Source organism: Uloborus diversus, chromosome 5, assembly GCF_026930045.1.
Source record: "Uloborus diversus isolate 005 chromosome 5, Udiv.v.3.1, whole genome shotgun sequence".
In the NCBI taxonomy this organism is placed as follows: Eukaryota; Metazoa; Arthropoda; class Arachnida; order Araneae; family Uloboridae; genus Uloborus; species Uloborus diversus.
The window spans coordinates 114,993,728-115,013,586 of NC_072735.1; the positions used below are offsets into that span (position 1 = coordinate 114,993,728).

At 30.3% G+C, this 19,859-nt stretch overlaps 2 protein-coding genes across 5 annotated transcripts in view; one reads left to right on the forward strand and one right to left on the reverse strand.

Moving 5' to 3' along the window:
* The window catches only part of LOC129221949 (sterol O-acyltransferase 1-like), a 69,965-nt gene extending 61,823 nt beyond the window's left edge, over positions 1-8,142 (forward strand). For all 4 annotated transcript variants that reach the window (XM_054856341.1, XM_054856343.1, XM_054856342.1 and 1 more), the window contains 5 exons: positions 791-1,064; positions 1,353-1,451; positions 3,360-3,492; positions 4,546-4,688; positions 6,373-8,142. In XM_054856341.1, coding sequence (XP_054712316.1) covers positions 791-1,064; positions 1,353-1,451; positions 3,360-3,492; positions 4,546-4,688; positions 6,373-6,438 — 715 coding nt within the window. In that variant the 3' untranslated portion in view covers positions 6,439-8,142. The remainder of the gene's footprint in view (positions 1-790; positions 1,065-1,352; positions 1,452-3,359; positions 3,493-4,545; positions 4,689-6,372) is intronic.
* A 5,542-nt stretch (positions 8,143-13,684) lies between these two features.
* LOC129222655 (titin homolog) lies at positions 13,685-19,266 on the reverse strand. Its single transcript, XM_054857184.1, has 3 exons — positions 17,806-19,266; positions 14,424-14,461; positions 13,685-13,941 (listed from the first exon to the last, which is right to left on the reverse strand). Exons 1-3 carry the CDS (start codon positions 19,234-19,236, stop codon positions 13,827-13,829), a joined length of 1,584 nt encoding a protein of 527 aa, XP_054713159.1. The 5' UTR covers positions 19,237-19,266; the 3' UTR covers positions 13,685-13,826.
* Between the last annotated feature and the right edge of the window lie 593 nt (positions 19,267-19,859).

The following is a 19,859-nucleotide window of genomic DNA, read 5'->3' on the forward strand; positions in this document are numbered from 1 at the left end:
TTAAAGGCACTTATGTTTGGAATCTTTGTTTTGAATAACTCAATCATGTTTCGGAAATAAACTGTAAATAATTTATTTTACCAGAAAATGGACCTTTTTTTGCACTAAGAAAAAATTGCTTTTGTTTTTAAGATCAATAATATTTTGATGCATTTTTAATTGCATTAATAGTTGACTCCATAATACTTTACCACCCTGTAAGTTTATATTAATGTTTTGGGAGAATTACTACTATAATTAAGTTCTCTCTAAAGAAGATTCATTTATTCATAATCTTCGAATTTAATGAAAATAAAGACCAAGTCCGAGTTAAATTTATTCATTTTCACAGAATAATTTAGAATGTAAGATACCGTTTTCTACCGCAAATCTGTCCAGTGTCTGAAGCTCCGTAATATATATTATACAGCAAAAATAGAGATCAACCGTTTGCATTACAAGCAAATGGTTAACCTCTGCTTTAGCCAATTAGCTGAAATACCATTAAAGTTATTTTTTTAATTGCAATAAAAAATTCAGTTGGGACTCTTATTGGACAGTTTCTTGTTGTTAGTTTTTGTTAAAATCTCTAATTCTGTTAAAATCTAAATTCTTAACTATAATATTATACTACTTCTACTACAGACATCTCTTCTCGCAGATAATTTTTTTGTTCCATAATTCTCTACTAACAAGAAGTATTCATTGTAAAAAATTATTTTATTACACTATTAGTTTAATGATGCGTTATTTCATTGCTGTTGGTCAAACATTTTATGCTACATACTTTCCTTAATCTGTTATTTTTCAGAACACCTCATATTCGCTGGAGTTATGTAGCCTGGAATTTTCTCCAAGTTTTGGGATGCATACTTGGTGCTTACATTCCTTGTACTCACTTCATTGTGGATGTTTTCAACAAAATAGGAATCGAGCCCATTCCACTGGTGAATTTTATGGGCGTTCTGGCAATGTCTGTCTTTGCTGGAGGTCTGCTTATGTTCCTAGTGTTTTATGGGATGTTTCACTGCTGGCTCAATGCTTTTGCTGAAATGTTACGTTTTGGGGACCGAATGTTTTATGATGTAAGTCTCAATATTTTTATCATTTAATGAAAATTTGTTAGTGATTGTTCTATACTAAGAATCCATTACTAATTTAAGTTTTGGAATTATTTTCAGTTTTACTTAAGTCCTCTCTGAAGGAAGAATTGTAGAATTTTTGTTCACAAACAGTTTAGATTTTTGTATTTTAAAGCGTACCTTCGTGTAAAATCTATTAATTTTAAATTAGCATTTTAAACAATTATTCTATTAAAGAATTTTTGACATGATCATTATAACTTTTTACTAGCATTATTTATTATTTTTTAGGATTGGTGGAATTGTACTTCTTTTGCAAAATATTATCGATCTTGGAACATGGTAGTCTACGATTGGTTATATTCATATATTTATAGGGATATGTACACGGCAAGTATTTTATTATTTTTTTTTCTTTCATGTTTTTGTGTGCGATAAATTCTTTACGACTTGTGCGAACCAGATGCTCAGCATGTTATATAATTAAGAAACTCTTGAAGGAAAAGTTCTTTGTCCTTTTCCGGCTCTTTGTCTCTCTTTGTTAAGTATTTTTCAATTGTATACATATTTTTTTAATATAATTTTCTACTAATTAGAAATACTTTAATTTATAGTTATAAAATTATCGTAATATCTATTTTACATTTAAAGAGAACTATATTTTCTCTTTGTATACAATGTTACAATTAGTGTTTCTTACATCATTTTTCAAATACTGATAATGTGGTACAGTAGACCCTCGTTTTATGCTGGTTTATTTTACGCGGTTTACGATTTGACACCTTTATTTTATTTTACGCGGATGAGTTTCGATTTTACGCGGATGCGGCAATGCAAACATAAAATTTTCCTCTCTTTCAAAATCCAAACTACTAAAGATTGCAGATTACACGCATTAAACTGCATTTTGGCTTGCTAATAATCGAGCTTAGGCCACTGAAGACATTTTATGCGATTGGTTCCAGAACTCTTTCTGGAAGTAAAGTTATTCAACTTGCACAGTTCAGAATTCACTAGAACTTTTAGGAGTAACGAAGGCGGCCAAAACCATCGAGGATACCGACAGCGGTGAAACACAACCAAAAACGTTCACATTGAAAATTTCGAGCCATTCCTAGACAACAGAAATGATCTTTCTGATTTGTTAGTGAAGGAAGATTCTATCATGGAAATGATGCAAGTGATCATGGCATCATTAATGCTCTGCAAAGAATTCAAGAGAAAAATTCTTAATGACTGCCAAAAGACTATCATTGCCTTTTGGCAGTTTATAATAATTTTTTTTCGCTTTTCATAAATATAACATTAAATTAGTTTTTTTTCTTTTTGCATGTTGTGCATATAAATCGATATAAGAACACATTAAACTCATTATACAATTAGTAATCACTAGAATGAAGTAGTTTTTTTTATCTACGGAACCTAGCCCCTATTTTAACACTACTATTAAGTCCCAATTTACGCGGTTTCGATTTAAACGGCATTTCCGTGGAAACGAGGGTCTACTGAAATCTTATATATCTGAAATTTAAACCAATTTTTAAAAACATTTTCGATGATTCAACTTTATAAAATGGATTAAACATCTAAATATTTGCAAAAAAATAATTTAAAATTCCCTAAAGCCGACACCTAAAAAACGGTTCTTAAGGCTGACAGCTTTAATTAAAACAGAAGTTTAAATAATTGGCAATTTTCTAAAACATTTTTTTAACTAGATTTTCTTTCTTCTTAAGAACAAAAAACTCTTTTTAAATAATTTTAGTCAATTATTAAAGCTTAAGTCTTTGTTTTAATAAAATATATCGTCTTTCATATATATATATATATATATATATATACATATATATATAACATTCCTTACATATAACCTTCTAACATTACCTTACATATATTTAGATATTTTTGCATAACTATAAGCATGTATAATAATTTTTACTCTTAAAGATTAAAATTTGATTCTAATTCGAACAATATATTTCAAACTATATAATCGATGTGAATAATATGTAAGCAAATAACTTGAAATTGTGATCAAAAACTCATGTTTACTGATAAAAAAAGAAATAAGTTATCAAAGCGAAATATTGTAAAATTTGAAGGATTTTCTTTATTAAGTCTGTTAATCTTATGTTTTTCTTGAATACAGAAGTGGTTTGATGCGACTATAAATAAAAATGAGCAGTAATTACCTGGTTGCAAAATTTTGTAGCTGCAACAGTAAATTATAAAAAAGTTTTTTTTAATATCAGATCGTGTTTGACCACACTTTTAAATCTGGTTATTTTTTCTCTGCAGCTTTTAGGAAAAAGCAGAGTTGGTGCTATGCTTGTTGTGTTCATGATATCAGCTATAATTCATGAATATATTTTAGCTGTGTGTTTCAAATTCGTTTTTCCTTTGCTGTTCATATTATTCTCTACATTTGGTAGTAAGTTAACATGTTTTGCATTGTTCTTTTTTAAAAAATGTGAATTGTTCCATTATCATATTACTACACTTATTATAACCCTACACTAATATTACAATTATGGGCAAAATATGAGAACTGTTCACATCTGCCTTTACATGCGTTCACAACTGTTCCATCCTCTACCTTTGAACTAACTTTCAAAAATCAAGTGTCGTTAAATTTGAAAAATATTTTATTGTCATGAATGTAGTTAAATTTTCATGTAATGATTTGCAATAATTAAGTCCGGCTTATTAGTTAGTTTAAAATATGTTTTTACATGAAGAAAACTGAAAAATTACTCGCTTGCTTAAACAGAAAACTTGTCACCACTGAAACATACACTGGTTCATTGCTCTAAGAGTTTGGCCAAGAGATAGTTCTGGCACTGCCATTACTTGAGAATTTTTCAAGATTTTTCGTTTGAAATTATCTTAGTAAAACGTGCCATGTTCACACACACACATGTTCCCCTTTTTTCTACATTTTTCGGGTTACTTCCACCCATAATCTCACATTAAAAAAGAGATTCTTTGTAACTTTTTACACACATAAATGCAATTGTTGTTAATCATTTTTATATTGTGTATTGTGGGAAAATATTTTTTGAGTATATATTTATTTAATTTTGTTTTCTTATTTATTTTTTTATTGAAACCTTTGACAAAAGTAGAAATTTTTAAAATCAACTGGAATTTTAGGAAAAATTCTTATAAAATCTTTTTTGTTCATAATGATACAAAACTATTCATTTTTTATTATATATTTTTAAAAAATGAACTAATTTTCAAGATTTCTTCTGAGCGAGCTGAATTGCTGCTGAAATAAATTAAGTAAAATGATATTCAGCTGAACAGTTGATGAATTACTTTAAATTACTTCATTTCCGAAGATAACATCTAACAACATCACTCATGAAACAGTGGAAATAATTAAAAATAAAATCCAATATTAAGAATGATTTTAAAAACATTTATTGCGATAGTTTTTGGGATTCATATTCAAAGATTTCTGTTACGTTTTTCCTTACAGTTATATTAGTTTTCATCACAAGAAGAAGAACATCAAGTTTTTGGAATGTGTTTCTTTGGGGTTCCATGTTTCAAGGATGGGGACTTCTAACTGTATTCTATAGCATGGAGTGGTATGCTAGAATCAACTGCTCAAGAACACTGGTAAATCATGTTGTTTTTCATAATTGTTTTTTAAGTTATTAATATGAAATTAATTTTGATAAGCTGAAACGGAAGATATGATCCTATTACATAGACTAATAGAGTTTTTATTGTTATTGAGTAAATTTTGAACGAAAATATATATGGGCTACATTACATGTACTGGTACCGGGTGTTCTTCAGTAACTTTGAGGACATTTTGCTTCACACTTCATTTGTACATAAATTATTTTTTAATTAAGAAACCTGAAAAATTTATCTGAATTGATATTGTAAAGAATATCACAAGTTAAAGTAAATGTAAAATACTTCCTACATAATAAGTTCAAGTTTCTTTACTGAATTACTTTATTACAAATTTACGGACAGAAAAGTCATTGTGTGGTATTGAATTTCTAAGAAAAACGAGAGGAGAAAACTAACATGACAATAAGTTTCTCTATGAATGCTCAAAAACTTTGCCGTTGAAATTTTTTAAATCAGAGACATTACTTTTCTGGTTTTCTTTTTAAAAAAATAAATAATATCTGTATTTCAATAAAATCTGTTCCAAGTGATAACTTTCCAATAAATTACTTTTCATGCATCTTTGAAGGCTTCACGTTGAATATTTCACTTTTCTAAACAGAAATAGTTGTTGAAATATAATCGCAAATATGTGTATGCAGTACGTTAATTTCATGTAATTAAATGCTAAACATTTTCACAGAAACTTTTTTTTTCTTAAGTATTTGACTTTTATTTCATTTAGTTTTCTTTTAGAAAAGGGATTAGCATACTAGATTCATATTCATTTTGTGAGACACTAATCCAATTAAGATAAATATAATGTTTTAAAAAGATAATATAAATTAGAGAGCATGTGTTTGAGATAAAATGTAAAAAAACAGTCTGTCATTTTGCATAAAATTTTCACATAAAGGAAAAATTTTCTATTTTCTTTTAAAACATTTTTGCAATTATTTTGTTTTGTTGCCAAATGTGTGCGTTTATTATTCAGTGAAATTTTTTTAGTGCAGAAATTCTTATTTTATTAAGATAAAAAACATAAACAAAATATATGATGAAAAATGTTCTTTCTTGTCTTTTGAGACGCAATAATCACTCTTAACTGTCACATTTAAGGTATATCGAAAGAAGCGAAATATTCCTATATCTTTTAACTAGTCAAGCATATCTGAAGCTCAGACTGTAAACCAGATATTGCCAAAAATGAATTTTTTTTTTTGAAAACTTGGTTATTATTTCAAGATGCCAAATGATGCCTACAAACAGAAAAATCTGTTGCATTAAGATCGGCTAACTACACAACGTGCTATTATAAACCTGACATGTTTTATTTTCCTCATGAAAATTTATAAGTGGTGGAATTAACAGGTTTACAGTCGGTCATCAAAATGACATCCATAAGATTTTCCATTTGGAAATCGTATATATCTAAACACTCTTTATGTAGAAAGTTTTAAATATTTCATTCATCATCATTTGCAACACATTTAACACAATGTTCACAAGAAATGTTGAACCTTTTCTACAATCGCGCTTATTAATGCATGTTAAATTGCTCATTAATGCATGCGAATGTTAAATAACATTCGCATGTGCGCATTTAACATGCATCTATCATGTTTCCAAAAAATGTTGAATTCTTCCTACATTTTCATTAACTGATCTTTCTTTCCAGGACTCATGGCTAGATTATGTTGTTCCTAGATCATTCACCTGTGACGTCATTTCTTTGCCTTCCTAGTAAAAGATGTCTTCATTTGAGTTTTTAACATTTTAACAATGACTATGTTTAGCAACAAGTGTAAATAATTATTGCTATTTTCATTGTATATTTGACCTTATCAACATGAACATACTAAAGGAAACTTGTTTATATTATCTGTAATTCATATGCAAAATACACCTAATGGAAAAATATTTTGAAGGTTAGAAGTCCAAAAGGGCTTATGTCGGGGAAGTTTAAATAAGTTGATGTTGGAGGATGAAATATTTCATTTTATGTTGTGTATGTGCTTGTTTGTGAGTGTGGAATTGGTATTTTAAAACTACTATTTTTAGTTTTGCGTGGAGAAAAAAATGTAAGCATGTTTTTAAAAAAACCTCACTTGTTGTTTTGCTTATGAATGTTATCAATTTTAATACGTCTAAGTTTCTAAGTATTTCTGAGAGTTTGGAAAAATTTAGAATTTGCATTTGTCAAACTGCAACTGTCATTTCATTGTAAATAACTTGGAATAATATATTTTGATATTTATTTATTTTTTAAATTTTATTTATTGAAAATATTTACAGTGTGATACAGTATATGGTTGAAAGGACCACTGTAAGCATATGAAAGCTTCCAGTGTAATAATCTATTTTTGTACAACTTGTAATTTATTTGTATATAAGCTCGATTCTGTAAATCATGTTGTTTTAACAAATTGAATGTAACTAATTGTTAAGATTGGATAACATATCAAAAAGTGAATGTTGTATACTTTGAAGTGATATATATTTTTAAAAAAGTATTACGCATATTGAATAGATGTTCAATACGCATGAATATATAGTATTACCACCTGATATTTTGTCATTATTGTTATTTCTTCCTAACCAACAGCTTTTATAGTTATAGTTCTTTTACAACTTCGAGTGTTAATATATTTTTTAAAGTCCGACTGCAATATATTTTTTAATAATATAGAATGTTAAGACAACAAGTATTGGATTTACAAAACATTGGAAATTTTAAATACATTTTTAGAACTATATGAAATATATTAACAGATTTATTATGTACCTAAGATATATTTATTAAATAATAAATATATTTAGATGAGACATTTATAGAAAATAATTTTATTAATATTCTGGTAACTTTTATTTTGATTACTGTATTGAAAATGGATAGTGTGTATAAAGAAGATCAATAAAAATGAAATCATAGCCTTGTTTAAATTTTAATTATCTTAATTAACATCTCACTCAACTTTCACTGTTTTAACATATTGTTAAATTTTGAATGCAGTTATTGGTAACTGAACAGTAAAGAGTAAAAAAAGAAAAATAATTTTTCATTCAAATTCAAATGTAAGTACCTACAAATATGTATTTGAAAAAAAAAGGAAAAAGTAAAAATTGATTATTAGTCGTACAAATAAATTTTTATTTTGCTTTACATTTTGATAGTGTAGATAACAAAAACTTACTGCAGAATGTTAATACTTTTTAAAAATGTGTCAAGGGTTTTTGACGTTTTATTTTCTACATGTAAAAATCTATTAATAATGCAAATTATTGACTACTGAAAGTGTTATGAAATTAGCGAATTATTTTAGTTTTCATTCGTATTTAAAGAATTTCCATTCAATTTTTGTCATGCCACATTGTTAAAGTTTAACTGCATTTAAATGTAGCTTGTAAGAGATAGTCAAGAGAAAAATAAGTAAACAAATAAAATATATATTGCTTGTGCATGTTGCTCAATCAATTTGTATGGGAGTAAAATTTTTATACTTATGTACGCATTATACTGCGGGACTTTTTAAACTTCAGCTTTTAATTTTTACTTATTTGAATACAAGGAGTTATTAATTATCATAATATAATTTACCAGCTTTGTAATTTTTTATTTAAAGAATAACGATTTATATGTGTTGTGCGCGTGACTTTAAAATCACTCCCGAAACACGTACAAATCATTATTTCTTAAAGTACATTTTTTTCTTTTTAGAAAATTGATACCATTGATCATCGGTTCCCAACTGCTGATTTATGAGCTATGAACCCCTAAGGGTTTGCGAGAAGTAGAAAAGGGGTTTGCGAGAATAATATTGTGATAGCGGACTTTGTTACAGATGAAGTTTTAAGTTCAGTTTTTCTCAATATTTGTTCATTTGTCTCTTGCTCATACGATGCTCCTTGGATGCGAATGTTTCCCTGGTTTCCTTTCGATGAAATAAATATTTTTCTCGAAAGATTAAGAAAAATGTATTTTGCCATTATGTTCCCAAATTCATAGTGATGAAAATTTATGGTAGAAAATTTTTGGCATGAGCCTCTAAAAATGTTCGATATTTTGTTTTGGGGAGTAAATAGTTAAATTCATTGAAAGAAAATAAAGGGGGACATGGGTCGAACTGAAGAAGTTAAAGTAACATACCTTTTTCAAAATGCACAAATTGAAAATTTGTTTTGAAAGTTAGAGTATTTTATAGTACAGAAAGAACATTTTTTTAATTAAAATTTGCATTGAAACATTATTTTGATTTTTAGTAGATAATTTGTGCTTTCAATAAATGGGGGGGAGGGGGAGTACGGTTTTTTTTTTTTTTTTTGTATGAGGCAAAGTATTGAGGCAAAGTGAAAAAAAAGGAAAGGAAACATTTTCTGTTTGATTATTAAAAATAGTTTTAATCTTCTGAATAAATAAACAAATGAATAAATAAATAATTAGAAGCAAACGAATAAATAAATCAGCGAAATACACCGCCAGCTCAGTCAATTCCAGCCGAAGACTGCAGTTTCGTACTTATTAGCACTCATCAGTCCGGCATAGAAGTGGAAAACCTCTTGAGGAAACCAAGAGTGCCAAACAAACTGGTAGCTAATACAGAATTAGTACTGACTAGACGAGTGACCGAAGCAACGGTTCGGTACTACTCGAATATTGCAGGCAAGGCAGGTATATTCAGTAAGTTACCGCCCTATAGCCAGGCTAGGGCAGAAATACATGAAATACACCCCCAGCTCAGTCAATTCCTGCCAAGGACTGCATGCCGGGCTGATGAGTGCTAATAAGTACGAAACTGCAGTCCTCGGCTGGAATTGACTGAGCTGGCGGTGTATTTAATGAATTTCTACCTTAGCCCTGGCTATGGGGCGGTAACTTACTAAATAAATCAGTGTATGAAAAAATAATAAATGAGTGAATAAACTAGAGCATGAATTAGAGAATAGTGAATGAATGAAGGAACAAGGGAATTAATGCTTGAAAGAAAATAAATGAATCAGTGAATGCATATGTTAGTGATTTAATGAATAAATTAAATGAACTATTTTACTTTGCTCAGAGTACACTTGATAAATTGCGTTGAATATTTGAAATGAAAACATACCTTATACTATTAAAACAATTACTGCCCTTTTAACTTGTACCTAAAATTAATACTTAAAAATTTTAATACAAAACTTTTATCATTTCATAATAACAAAGCATATTTTTGATAAATCACTAAATAAACATTATGTGTATCAAATTTTGGAAATGACTTAGATTATTTTTTTCCTTTATCCTTAGAGTTATTTACTTTTTGGCTAGACATTATTAGATAGGGACTCTAAAAACTGAGAGGAGATTAGTTAAACGAAAAAAAAATTTAAAGTTTTTTTTTTTTTAAATATATAGCCCAATGTCTTAAGTTGTTTTTAAAACAGTTGTTTACAAGGCAATACTACTTTGAAAAGGATACAAGTGGCGGTGCATCCCTAGAAATATAATCTTGCATTAATCTTGCAGGCATGCATACTTTCCTTTTTAATCTTAATTATAGCTGTGAATAAAAATTGAATCAAAATAAATTATACGGGAAGGTTCTTCACTGGAGATCTGCGATGCGACTCGGATCCAATATTCGATGTTTCCCAGATTTTTTTTTTAAAGTTTACAACCTTGAAAATGATTTTGGGCATGTTCTTAGGTGTGAGGCCGATACTCTGGTTTTGTACAAAAACATAAGGGAAAAAGTTTTGAAAAAAAAGATCGTTTTGAATATTTTAGGGAGGAATACTCGCTTGAGTTTCTCAACTTGTTACAAATTCTCCTGTCGTTAAACTTTTCCCCTCTCTAGTTCCTCAGAAGAATGTCAACTAGTAATATAATGCTCCCATCCCCTCCAAATAAAAGTAATTGCTATGAAACAGCTGAAAATTGAAAACAAAAGGGGGGGGGGTAAGTGGTCATATTCGGATTTAGGGACTTATTTTAGATGAGAGGGAGAGGGTAAGTGATCATATTCGGATTTAGGGATTAATTTTACATGAGTGAATAGTGTCAGAAGCAATTTGAGAGGTTTACCGCACAACCGACTTTATGAATCGGGGAACGAAATAATTGAAAACGGACAGAAGTCAAATTACATTGACTTCTGTTCGTTTTCGGTCAGGCTTTTCTGAAATAGACGTTCAATTGCGCAAACATGGCATAAACGAGGTGACACGTATGTAAGGGACAAACTACAATGTTGGATATATTTTGGATAAAAACATCGTATATACTGCTCACTTCTTTCAAAAACGTCACATCTCAAAAATCAGCGATTTTGAGTGATATCTTTTTTTTTTTTAATTCCCAAGACATGCATTTCTATAACTTAGTATTTCACCTTTAGAGAACAAAAGTGCCGCATTTGCATTTTCAAGTATTTTCGGAATGTTCTTTTCAAGAATGTCAAATCTTGGATTGTGTTTGGTCCATTAGATATGAAACATCTGTTTCGTTTAGTGAAAGATATTATTTATTCCGAAAACAGTATTGACACAAAAAATAACATTTTTCATTCTTATTTTTTAATTAGGAACGCAACATTTGCGTTTATGTCGGTTTTGTATAAAGAGCATGTATATATTGGTAACAATAAAATGACATTTCCAGAAATTTCAAATAAGTATCTTTGAAATATAATGCAAGACCATCATCTTCTTTACTAATAATAAAGCTGAAAGTCGCTTTGTCTGGATGTCCGGAGGATGTCTGGATCTCAGTGACGTGCATAGCTCCTATAACGTTCGGCCAATTTTCATGAAATTTGGCTCAAAGTTAGTTTGTAGCATGGGGGTGTGCACCTCTAAGCGATTTTTCAAAAAATTGATGAAGTTCTTTTTCTATTCCAATTTTAAGAAAAAAAGATATCATAAGATGGACGAGTAAATTACGAAATTATCATAGCGTGGAACCGTAACATGGGTACAAGCCAATTGGCGATACCATACATTATTTGTAATTATACAGGCTAACCAAAAGACCTTTTAATTTTTCTATTACGGGCAAAGCCGTGCGGGTACCAATAGTAAAAAATAAAAAAAAATAAATAAACTTATACATTTTACACTTCTGCATGAAAAAGGAAAGAAACACCAGATTTTCTTGAAAAGACCTTTTGCATAAGAAAAAGTTCAGTCAGTGGCTTGAAATATTACATGAAATCTTACTTTTAATTTTTAAAACCGCTCTCCTGAAAAATCACGCATTTTGAGAAATGACGTTGTTGAAAGGAGTGAGCGATACTACGAGTCGGATGTCTATTCCTCAGATCTTATTCCAGTGACTTGTATTTAAATGCCGATGATGGATGTCAGTGCATGGTAAATAGCGCATTGACTTCTTTACATACCTAAGGGGAGTATTTTTTTTTTCAATCGTCCTAATCTAGTATGACTGTCTGCTCAATATAACAATGAACCAGTAATTATAGAGAAATAACGGATTATAATAAGAGATCATTTAAATATGTTCTTTTGATTGATACCTGTATTTTCGTGTTGAATTTTAAGTGAAGTATTTACGAAGTTCAAAGCATTTTTGGAAGTTATTTTTGAGCAATCACATTGCTTATTGTTCTCATTTGACTGTTTTGAATTCCCCTATGATTTTATTTTCCCCCCGCTTCCCTCTGCAGCACCACGGTCGACCGGCTTCACGATGCTGCTCCTCTTGCGAAAACCCGTCTCCAGGTTGCGTCCATATCCTACACGCACATACACACACGCATGCCTGCACACACACACTCACACACGCATGCGTACACACACACACACTCACACACATACCCACACACACACATACACACATTTACCCACACACTCATGTCTGCACACAAACACACGCCTACACACACACATACACACACACGCCTGCACACAGACACAAACACACACACATACACACTCATGCCTGCACACAGACACAAACACACACACTCACACACAAACACACACTCACACACACAGATATACCCACACGCACACATACACATATATAAACACATATCCACATACACACACACATGCCTGCACACAGACACAAACACACACGCCTACATACACACATACCCACACACACACATGCCTGCACACACCGCGCAAAAAAACACATGCTTGCGAAAAACATAATTTGAATTCAAGATGTCAAAATTCAATTATTTTTTTTTTTGACTTAGCAAAATTTTTTGATAGCGCCAGTGGTTTCAAAATGTTTAGCTCATGATTACAATCCCCATTCGGCACTTAGTGAATTTGACTTATGATTATATATATATTTCATTATAACTGCTATGTGATAATGTGTACAAAGCAAGAGAAAAATAGCCAGAAGTTATGATAAAAAATCGAAATCAATCAAGCTCGCTTTTTGACTGACAGAGTAGTAGCAAAGTTTGAGGTCTAGTAAAAAGGGCTTCTGCTTTGGCTCCATTCACACTGTTCCGATGAAATTATACTATCCCTTTTTAACTATGCGACAGGGTGGCCCTCCTCCCTAAGTGGGAGGAGGGCACCCATGTCATCCTCTCCCCACAAATATTTCAAAGCAAGAGCCCCCCCCCCCCCACACAAAAAGCCCGCTCCCCGTCCTTAAAAATTTCAATGGCGCAGTCAGCGCCGTGACCCAACCCTTCCCTAGTTGGGAACCCCTGCTTTGCGAAAAATATCGTTAGTAAAAAGCCACTTTGTTGAAAGACAAAATATCGAGCTCGCCAAAAGAATTTACATAATTGTGGTCAAAAATATTTTCATGGTGACAGCCTGAAAGTAATACTAGCTCGCAATCCATTTTTCCTCTGCCCTAAAGATATTACGCCCGCTTTTGTACCGATTATTCTGACTTAAAACAAAACCGTATTTCCGAATTAAAATAATTTTGCATCTATACTTCAAAAAAATTTTATTCAACACAGAATAATTTACTTCGAACTGTACAAAATCTCTAAAACATTGAAGTTGTTTCACATGCATGTCAAATAATTTTGGATATCACGTTTGCTTTGCAATGAAAAAGTTCTCATTGTCGGCATTGATTACTGGATTGGAAGTCTGTACACACTTTCGTTACTTCCACTTCTACTGATGATTTTGAAAAGTGCTTGATAGTGATCAATCTTCCTCACTGTCAGATTCGCTGTCTTCGCATTTGCATTTCTTCTTCTTTTTCAAAATTTTACTTTTGGACATTTGATGTACTTCACTTTTGTCTGTCATTTTCTTTTTTCTGTGTAAAACAAAAAAAAAAAGAGAGAATACATATTTTGAATGCTCTATAGTTAATTTTTTGCTATTTTTCTCCCGCGGTTCTCAATTTTAACATAAAATGTACAATCTTAAAAATAATACAAAAGTTAACAATTGCTTGCTAAGTTATGCTTGGGAAAAAATAGGATCAGCACATGTTTTTAGTATTTTTTTTTTAAGGAAATATGATAATAGAACTACTCGTATTTTACCTGGGTGTAGGCTGGAGATATTTGAGTCACCTGTTTCTGTTTTCAAAAAATATAGCCAATAATATTTGTCAACAGTAACGCAAACATGCATATACTAATCATTTAATTTTTTTTAAAAATGTATGGTTTTTAAAATTGTTGTATTACTTTGTATCTATATTGCAATGAAAAAATAATAATTATTATTAATTTACAACTGAAACGTCAAAAATTGTGTTGCTTAACAATGAAACATGAAGCCATTACTTACTCATCTAAAAACATAACTCCCTCTGCAGAGCTGATGTCCTAGAAAAAACAAGAAATTATGAGCTCTTGACTATTTAGAGTTTAAGCAAAATTAATTATATATTTGGGTGAAATTAACTGTAAAATTTATGTTCTTGCCATAGAAATTCATTATAAACTTGATGTTCTTGCGTAATTAATAAAGTTTACAGTCATGGGAAATTAAAAATAAATCTTGTTCTCTTGTAGGGGAAAAATTATTTTAATAAAAATCAAAGCTTCAAATTCGAAAACAACATTTTAAACCCCCATTAGCATTAGGGTAACGGGACCAGTAACAGACGTGCTGAAGACATCGCTCTCTCGTTAACTCAATTTTCTGAGCCTTTTAATGTGTTTATATTTTTAAACTATTTTTTTCTCTTGCAACAACATCTCATCTAATGTTTGGCTGCTTCTGGATCCTCTGAATTAGTTAATTATATTTTCATTTACTCAATATCGGAAAAAGGTCCGACCCCCCCAGTAACAGACAAAAATCTGATGATACCCAGTAACAGATAGGATGAGGAAAGGATGAGTAATGGAAAAAATTATATTTTCCTCTTCAAAACGTGCATAAGTTCTTTACTTTTAGAACTATAGCTTTATTAAACTCAAATGAACATGAAACACGAGCAGACCTTGTGGTGGCTGTTTATCATCTTTCACCGCTGCACAGTGTTTCGATTAGTACAAGCTAGGTGGACAAAAGTCATGTTCAAAATTATAAACTTTGGTATTGGGATAATGCAAACAATAAACCAAAACATGACACTTAGTTATTGTTTATGTCTAACTCCCTTCCGTCACGTGAGTAATAAGGTTCAAAGGTATGTATCCGTTTGTAATTGAATAATTCAGTTGTGTTCCAGTCATCATTTCATCACCCAAAATCAAAGTGTTCCAATTTCATATGATTCAAGATGAATATTTTCTATACTAGTAAGTGCTTTTTTTTCCCTAATTTAATTAATCTCTCTGATAGTTAAACAATATCAAAAAATTTATAAAAGATGAACTACGGATATTTTGTCAGTTTCAAAATTTTCAAGTGATGGCAATGACTTGACCCATTTGTACCCGGGCTAAATTTTCTGTTATAGTAGTTACAGCTTTCCCATTAATAATAAGACGTATTATAGTCAGCACACTCGAGTACAACGTATTTTTTTTACCCAAAACTTTGGATACTGCAATAATTCTTCAAAGAAATCCCTAATCAAAAGGAAGCATTCTAGAGAAAAAAAAAGGTGTTGTACTAGAGTGTGCTGACTATAATACGCCTTAATAATAATGGGAAAAGTGCAGCTATCATATACAGAAAATTTGACCCTGGTACAAACGGGTAAAATCATTACCATCACTTGAAAGGTTTTAAAGGAGCAAAAACTCCTTCGTTTATCTTCAAAAAATTTTAATATTGTTTAATTATCAGATGGAGTAATTAAATTAGGGAAAAAAAAGCACTTACCAGTATAAATAATATCTATCTTGAACAATTAAATCATGTGAATTAAGGAACTTTTAATTTTGTGAGTTTAAATGGTGAGTTCTGAACTTGACTTTTGTTCAGCTAGCTTGTATGAATCGAAACACTGTGCGCTGTCTTGAAAATACCGACTAGCTCATAAAATGCACTCTGATAACATTAGATGGTTGCATTGCATTCATGGGCCACAGCAACGTCAGTTTTACACGCTTATAATTATTATTATTTAAATCCAAACTTATGACTGTCTGTTACTGTACCCTTGTCTGTTACGGGTGACCTTACCGTATTACTTGTAGTAAAATCCTAAATTAGATAATCAAGTTTTAACCATTCAAGAACTAATACATAGGGTAAACTTGTATCAGGACAGCAGCGGCAATCATCACATTGTTTTGATTTTTAACGATAAAATCAAGAGGAATTGAAGTAAAGTATTAAACTTCTTGTCTTTAAACAAAGTATGTCATTCGTTTTCTTATGTTTCTGGTCCTCACATTCCTACATTAAAGCTTGATTACTACCTAGTAGCTAAAGGTTGGATCACACTCGTCTAAGCAAATCAAATTTTAACCAAAGTTAGAGCATTGAAAAATATTTGAAACTTCAGGTATGAGTACAATCTCTGTAGCAAAAAATTTCATAATCAAGGTGATTTTTTTATATCAAAATTAAACAAGCAGTTTTCAAAACAGAAAAAAAAATCAATAGATGACAAAATGATTATTTGGTAATAAACAACAAAAAAGATAGTCTAGAGCATCTGTAGTATCTTTTATTATTTTGCTAAGAACAGGAATTGCCTTGGGTAATCTAATGAATATATTCCGAATCCTTACCTTTTTTTTTCTCAAATCTTCAATGTTAAATTTTCAATTTCAAGATTGTGTTTTTTTTAACATGAAGAAATTTGATTTAATGATTAAAAAGTTTTTCTCAATGATGTTTATTAAAACATTTTGTTTTTAACGTTAGGAAGTTTTTTAAAGTTAAATTCTTTAATTTTATACGCGTAAACGCTGATCTTAGACGTTTTTAGAATTCTTAATATCACCCTTTTAAACAGGCTGAACACGATTGAATTCAAAATCAGCGTATTCGGCATTGATTTTTTTTTATCTGGTGAACTTTATTTGAACCGAATCGGCTTTTTTTTTAGGAGTCATGAAAAAAGTGTCGTTTTTTTTTTCTCGGTAGCGCACCTTTTCTTTTTTACCCACTATTGTTTCTTTTATTTGTGAAATGTTTCTTGTATATGTGAAATACTCAATTGTTAACCTTACAATAATTAAAAAGGAGAGAAATAAAGTAGTGGTGTGGGAAAACTAACAATCTGTTTCATTTTGCTTTACCTGAGAATTTGATAATATCTTTGTGTGTATAATGTTATAATTGTTAAGTGTTGTTAATAACAATTATTTTGTCAGTGAATTCTTTCATATTTAGCTTTGAGCTTTTTTTTCTCTTTGAAAGCCTTAGAAACGTATACAAAACATTTTTAAAGTTATGGATAAAGACTGAAACCCAACCAAGAAAACCAAACAGATCAACTAACGCGCATTCATCTTGAGTACTTATTTTCAAATGTTTTGTCTTTAACTTACTTTATTATTATTATTATTATTATTATTATTATTATTATTATTATTATTATTGTTGTTGTTGTTGTTGTTGTTGTTGATGCGTTCAATGATGTATTTGCGAGAAATTTAGTTCACTTTCACATTAGTTTTTCTCTCAACTCACCTTATTATATTTTATTTCTCCATTCCTTTTTTAATTTTTTTTTCTTTTTTTTAAATTTTCATTTTATTACTTCTTGCTGAGAAATAAATGTGGTAAAAATGTAGTAATATTAAGAGTAAATTTGTACCTTTTGTTTATTTGTACTTGCTAGCATTGCCATTCCATTTTCTACATTTTTCTTTTCAACATCAGCGACGATGATCGTCGGCCTCATATCTTGCTTTGGTTCTAAGCTGTCCTTTTCATTTTCCTCACTGCCCGTTTTTGTAGGAACAATAATTTCTTTGTCAGGTTTCAATCTTTTCTCTATAAATTCAGAGGACTCTTCATCCAAGTTTTTGTGAAATATCTCTTTGCTTGCTGTAGATTCGTCAATTACTTCAGCTTTTTCCCATTTTTTCCTTTCTTCATCGCTCATTTTTATGATAAAAGGTTCAATAGGAAGTCGATCCTCAACTGAATCTTGAAAAAAGACTCCTCTTTCCATCTCCACTCCAGGTTTATCTAATTGCATATCCCTTTTCCCTGATTCTTTGAAATTTTCATTCATTTCCAGTTTCTTCTTTTCCCCACTCATTTCTAACTCAGCTTCTACGCTCATTTCACCTTTAAGCATTTTATTCTTTTCTTTTCCGATCATTTTCATTTCAGTATTTGAAGCCATATCATCATTCATATTCATTTTATCTTCTTTCATCTCTTTTTCTTTCAGTTCTGTCATTTCACCTTTAAGCATTTTATTCTTTTCTTGTCCGATCATTTTCATTTCAGTATTTGAAGCCATATCATCATTCATATTCATTTTATCTTCTTTCATCTTTTCTTCATTGCGTTCTGTCATTTCACCCTTATTCTTTTCTTGTCCGATCATTTTCATTTCAGTATTTGAAGTCATATCATTAGTCATTTTTATTTTGTCTTCTTTCATCTTCTCTTCATTCAATACTGTAATCGAGGTACCTACCAACAAAGTGTCTTTTACTAGTTCTTTCATATTCTTTCTGTCTAACATGTCCTTAGATGAATCACTTTTACTTTCACCTATCACGCCTTCAATGGCCGCATCTCCTTTCATTCTCATTGAAAGTTCGAGTTCCGACATTTTCGAGTCTTTTCCTTCACCAATTTCCATTTTCTCTTCTACAATTCCTGGAAACATTTCATTTTCTTTCATCTCTACTTTAACTATTTTAATCTCAGATTCCTTCGGTGTATTCAGTGACTTGTCTGCTTGAAGAATATGGACAAACTCATTTTCCTTCTTACCCGCTTCGCTTTGTTTCATTTCAAGTTGAACATCCATGTCTTTTCCAATTGCTTTAGTTGCTATTTTACTATCAGTTACTTTTTTCTTCCCACTCTCAAGACTCATAGTATCTACTGATTTTTCCTTATTAACCATTTCTACAGCTTTTAGCATATCATCCTGCTCTTTTAGTTCAACACCATTTTCCATAACATTATCATCTTTTTCCATAGATAATTTTGGTTCTGGCTTCAATAATTCGCTGTTCTTTTTCTCATCAATACCAAATTCTTTTTTCTTTTCTTTTTCCATTTCTTTGTCTTTCAGTATTTTAGAACCTTCTTCAGAACTTTCTTTTGAATTAACTCTTTTGTCTTTTTCTCCCATCATTTCCTCAGGCATCATTGGATTAACCTTATCCAAGGGTTGGAGGGACGCCAATCGAACGTACATGCGATTATTTCCATTAGAAGGGTACTTCACCACATTCGTTTTAAGCAAAAACTTCTTCCCCATAATTTCTTTGATTTCAGAATTCGTTTCGTCATTTGGTTTGTCTTCATCCGCAGAAGAGAGACCAACATTCGATACAAAGCCTAGAATGAAAATGTTGAACAATGTTTAATAGTTTAAAGAAGGAAAATCTGAATGCTGAATTTTAAATAATGAACTTGATTATTTTTATTACAAATAATTGTTTTTTTTTTTTTTAAATTTAAATTGAAATTAATAAAACACCATTTTTTAGCATGCTTTTTTAGTTTGTTCGATCAAAGTAATGTTTCAGAAAGGTTAATTACAATATAGAGTGTACCTAAAAAAGTAGTTTTTATTTTTGAAAATACTTTTGAACCTCACTGCGTAATAAAAAGAAACGTTTTTTTAATAAAGTTTTTTTTAATTAATGGAGAAAAAATATCATCAATTCCTGAAGA

Coding starts and splice junctions, on each gene's coding strand:
- LOC129222655 (XM_054857184.1), bottom strand. CDS start 19,236: ATGGAAAAAGAAAAGAAAAAAGAATTTGGTATTGATGAGAAAAAGAAC. Junction 14,462..17,805: donor CAAGTACAAATAAACAAAAG/GTACAAATTTAC, acceptor TGTTTTTTCTAG/GACATCAGCTCTGCAGAGGG. Junction 13,942..14,423: donor GGAGTTATGTTTTTAGATGA/GTAAGTAATGGC, acceptor TGTTTTACACAG/AAAAAAGAAAATGACAGACA.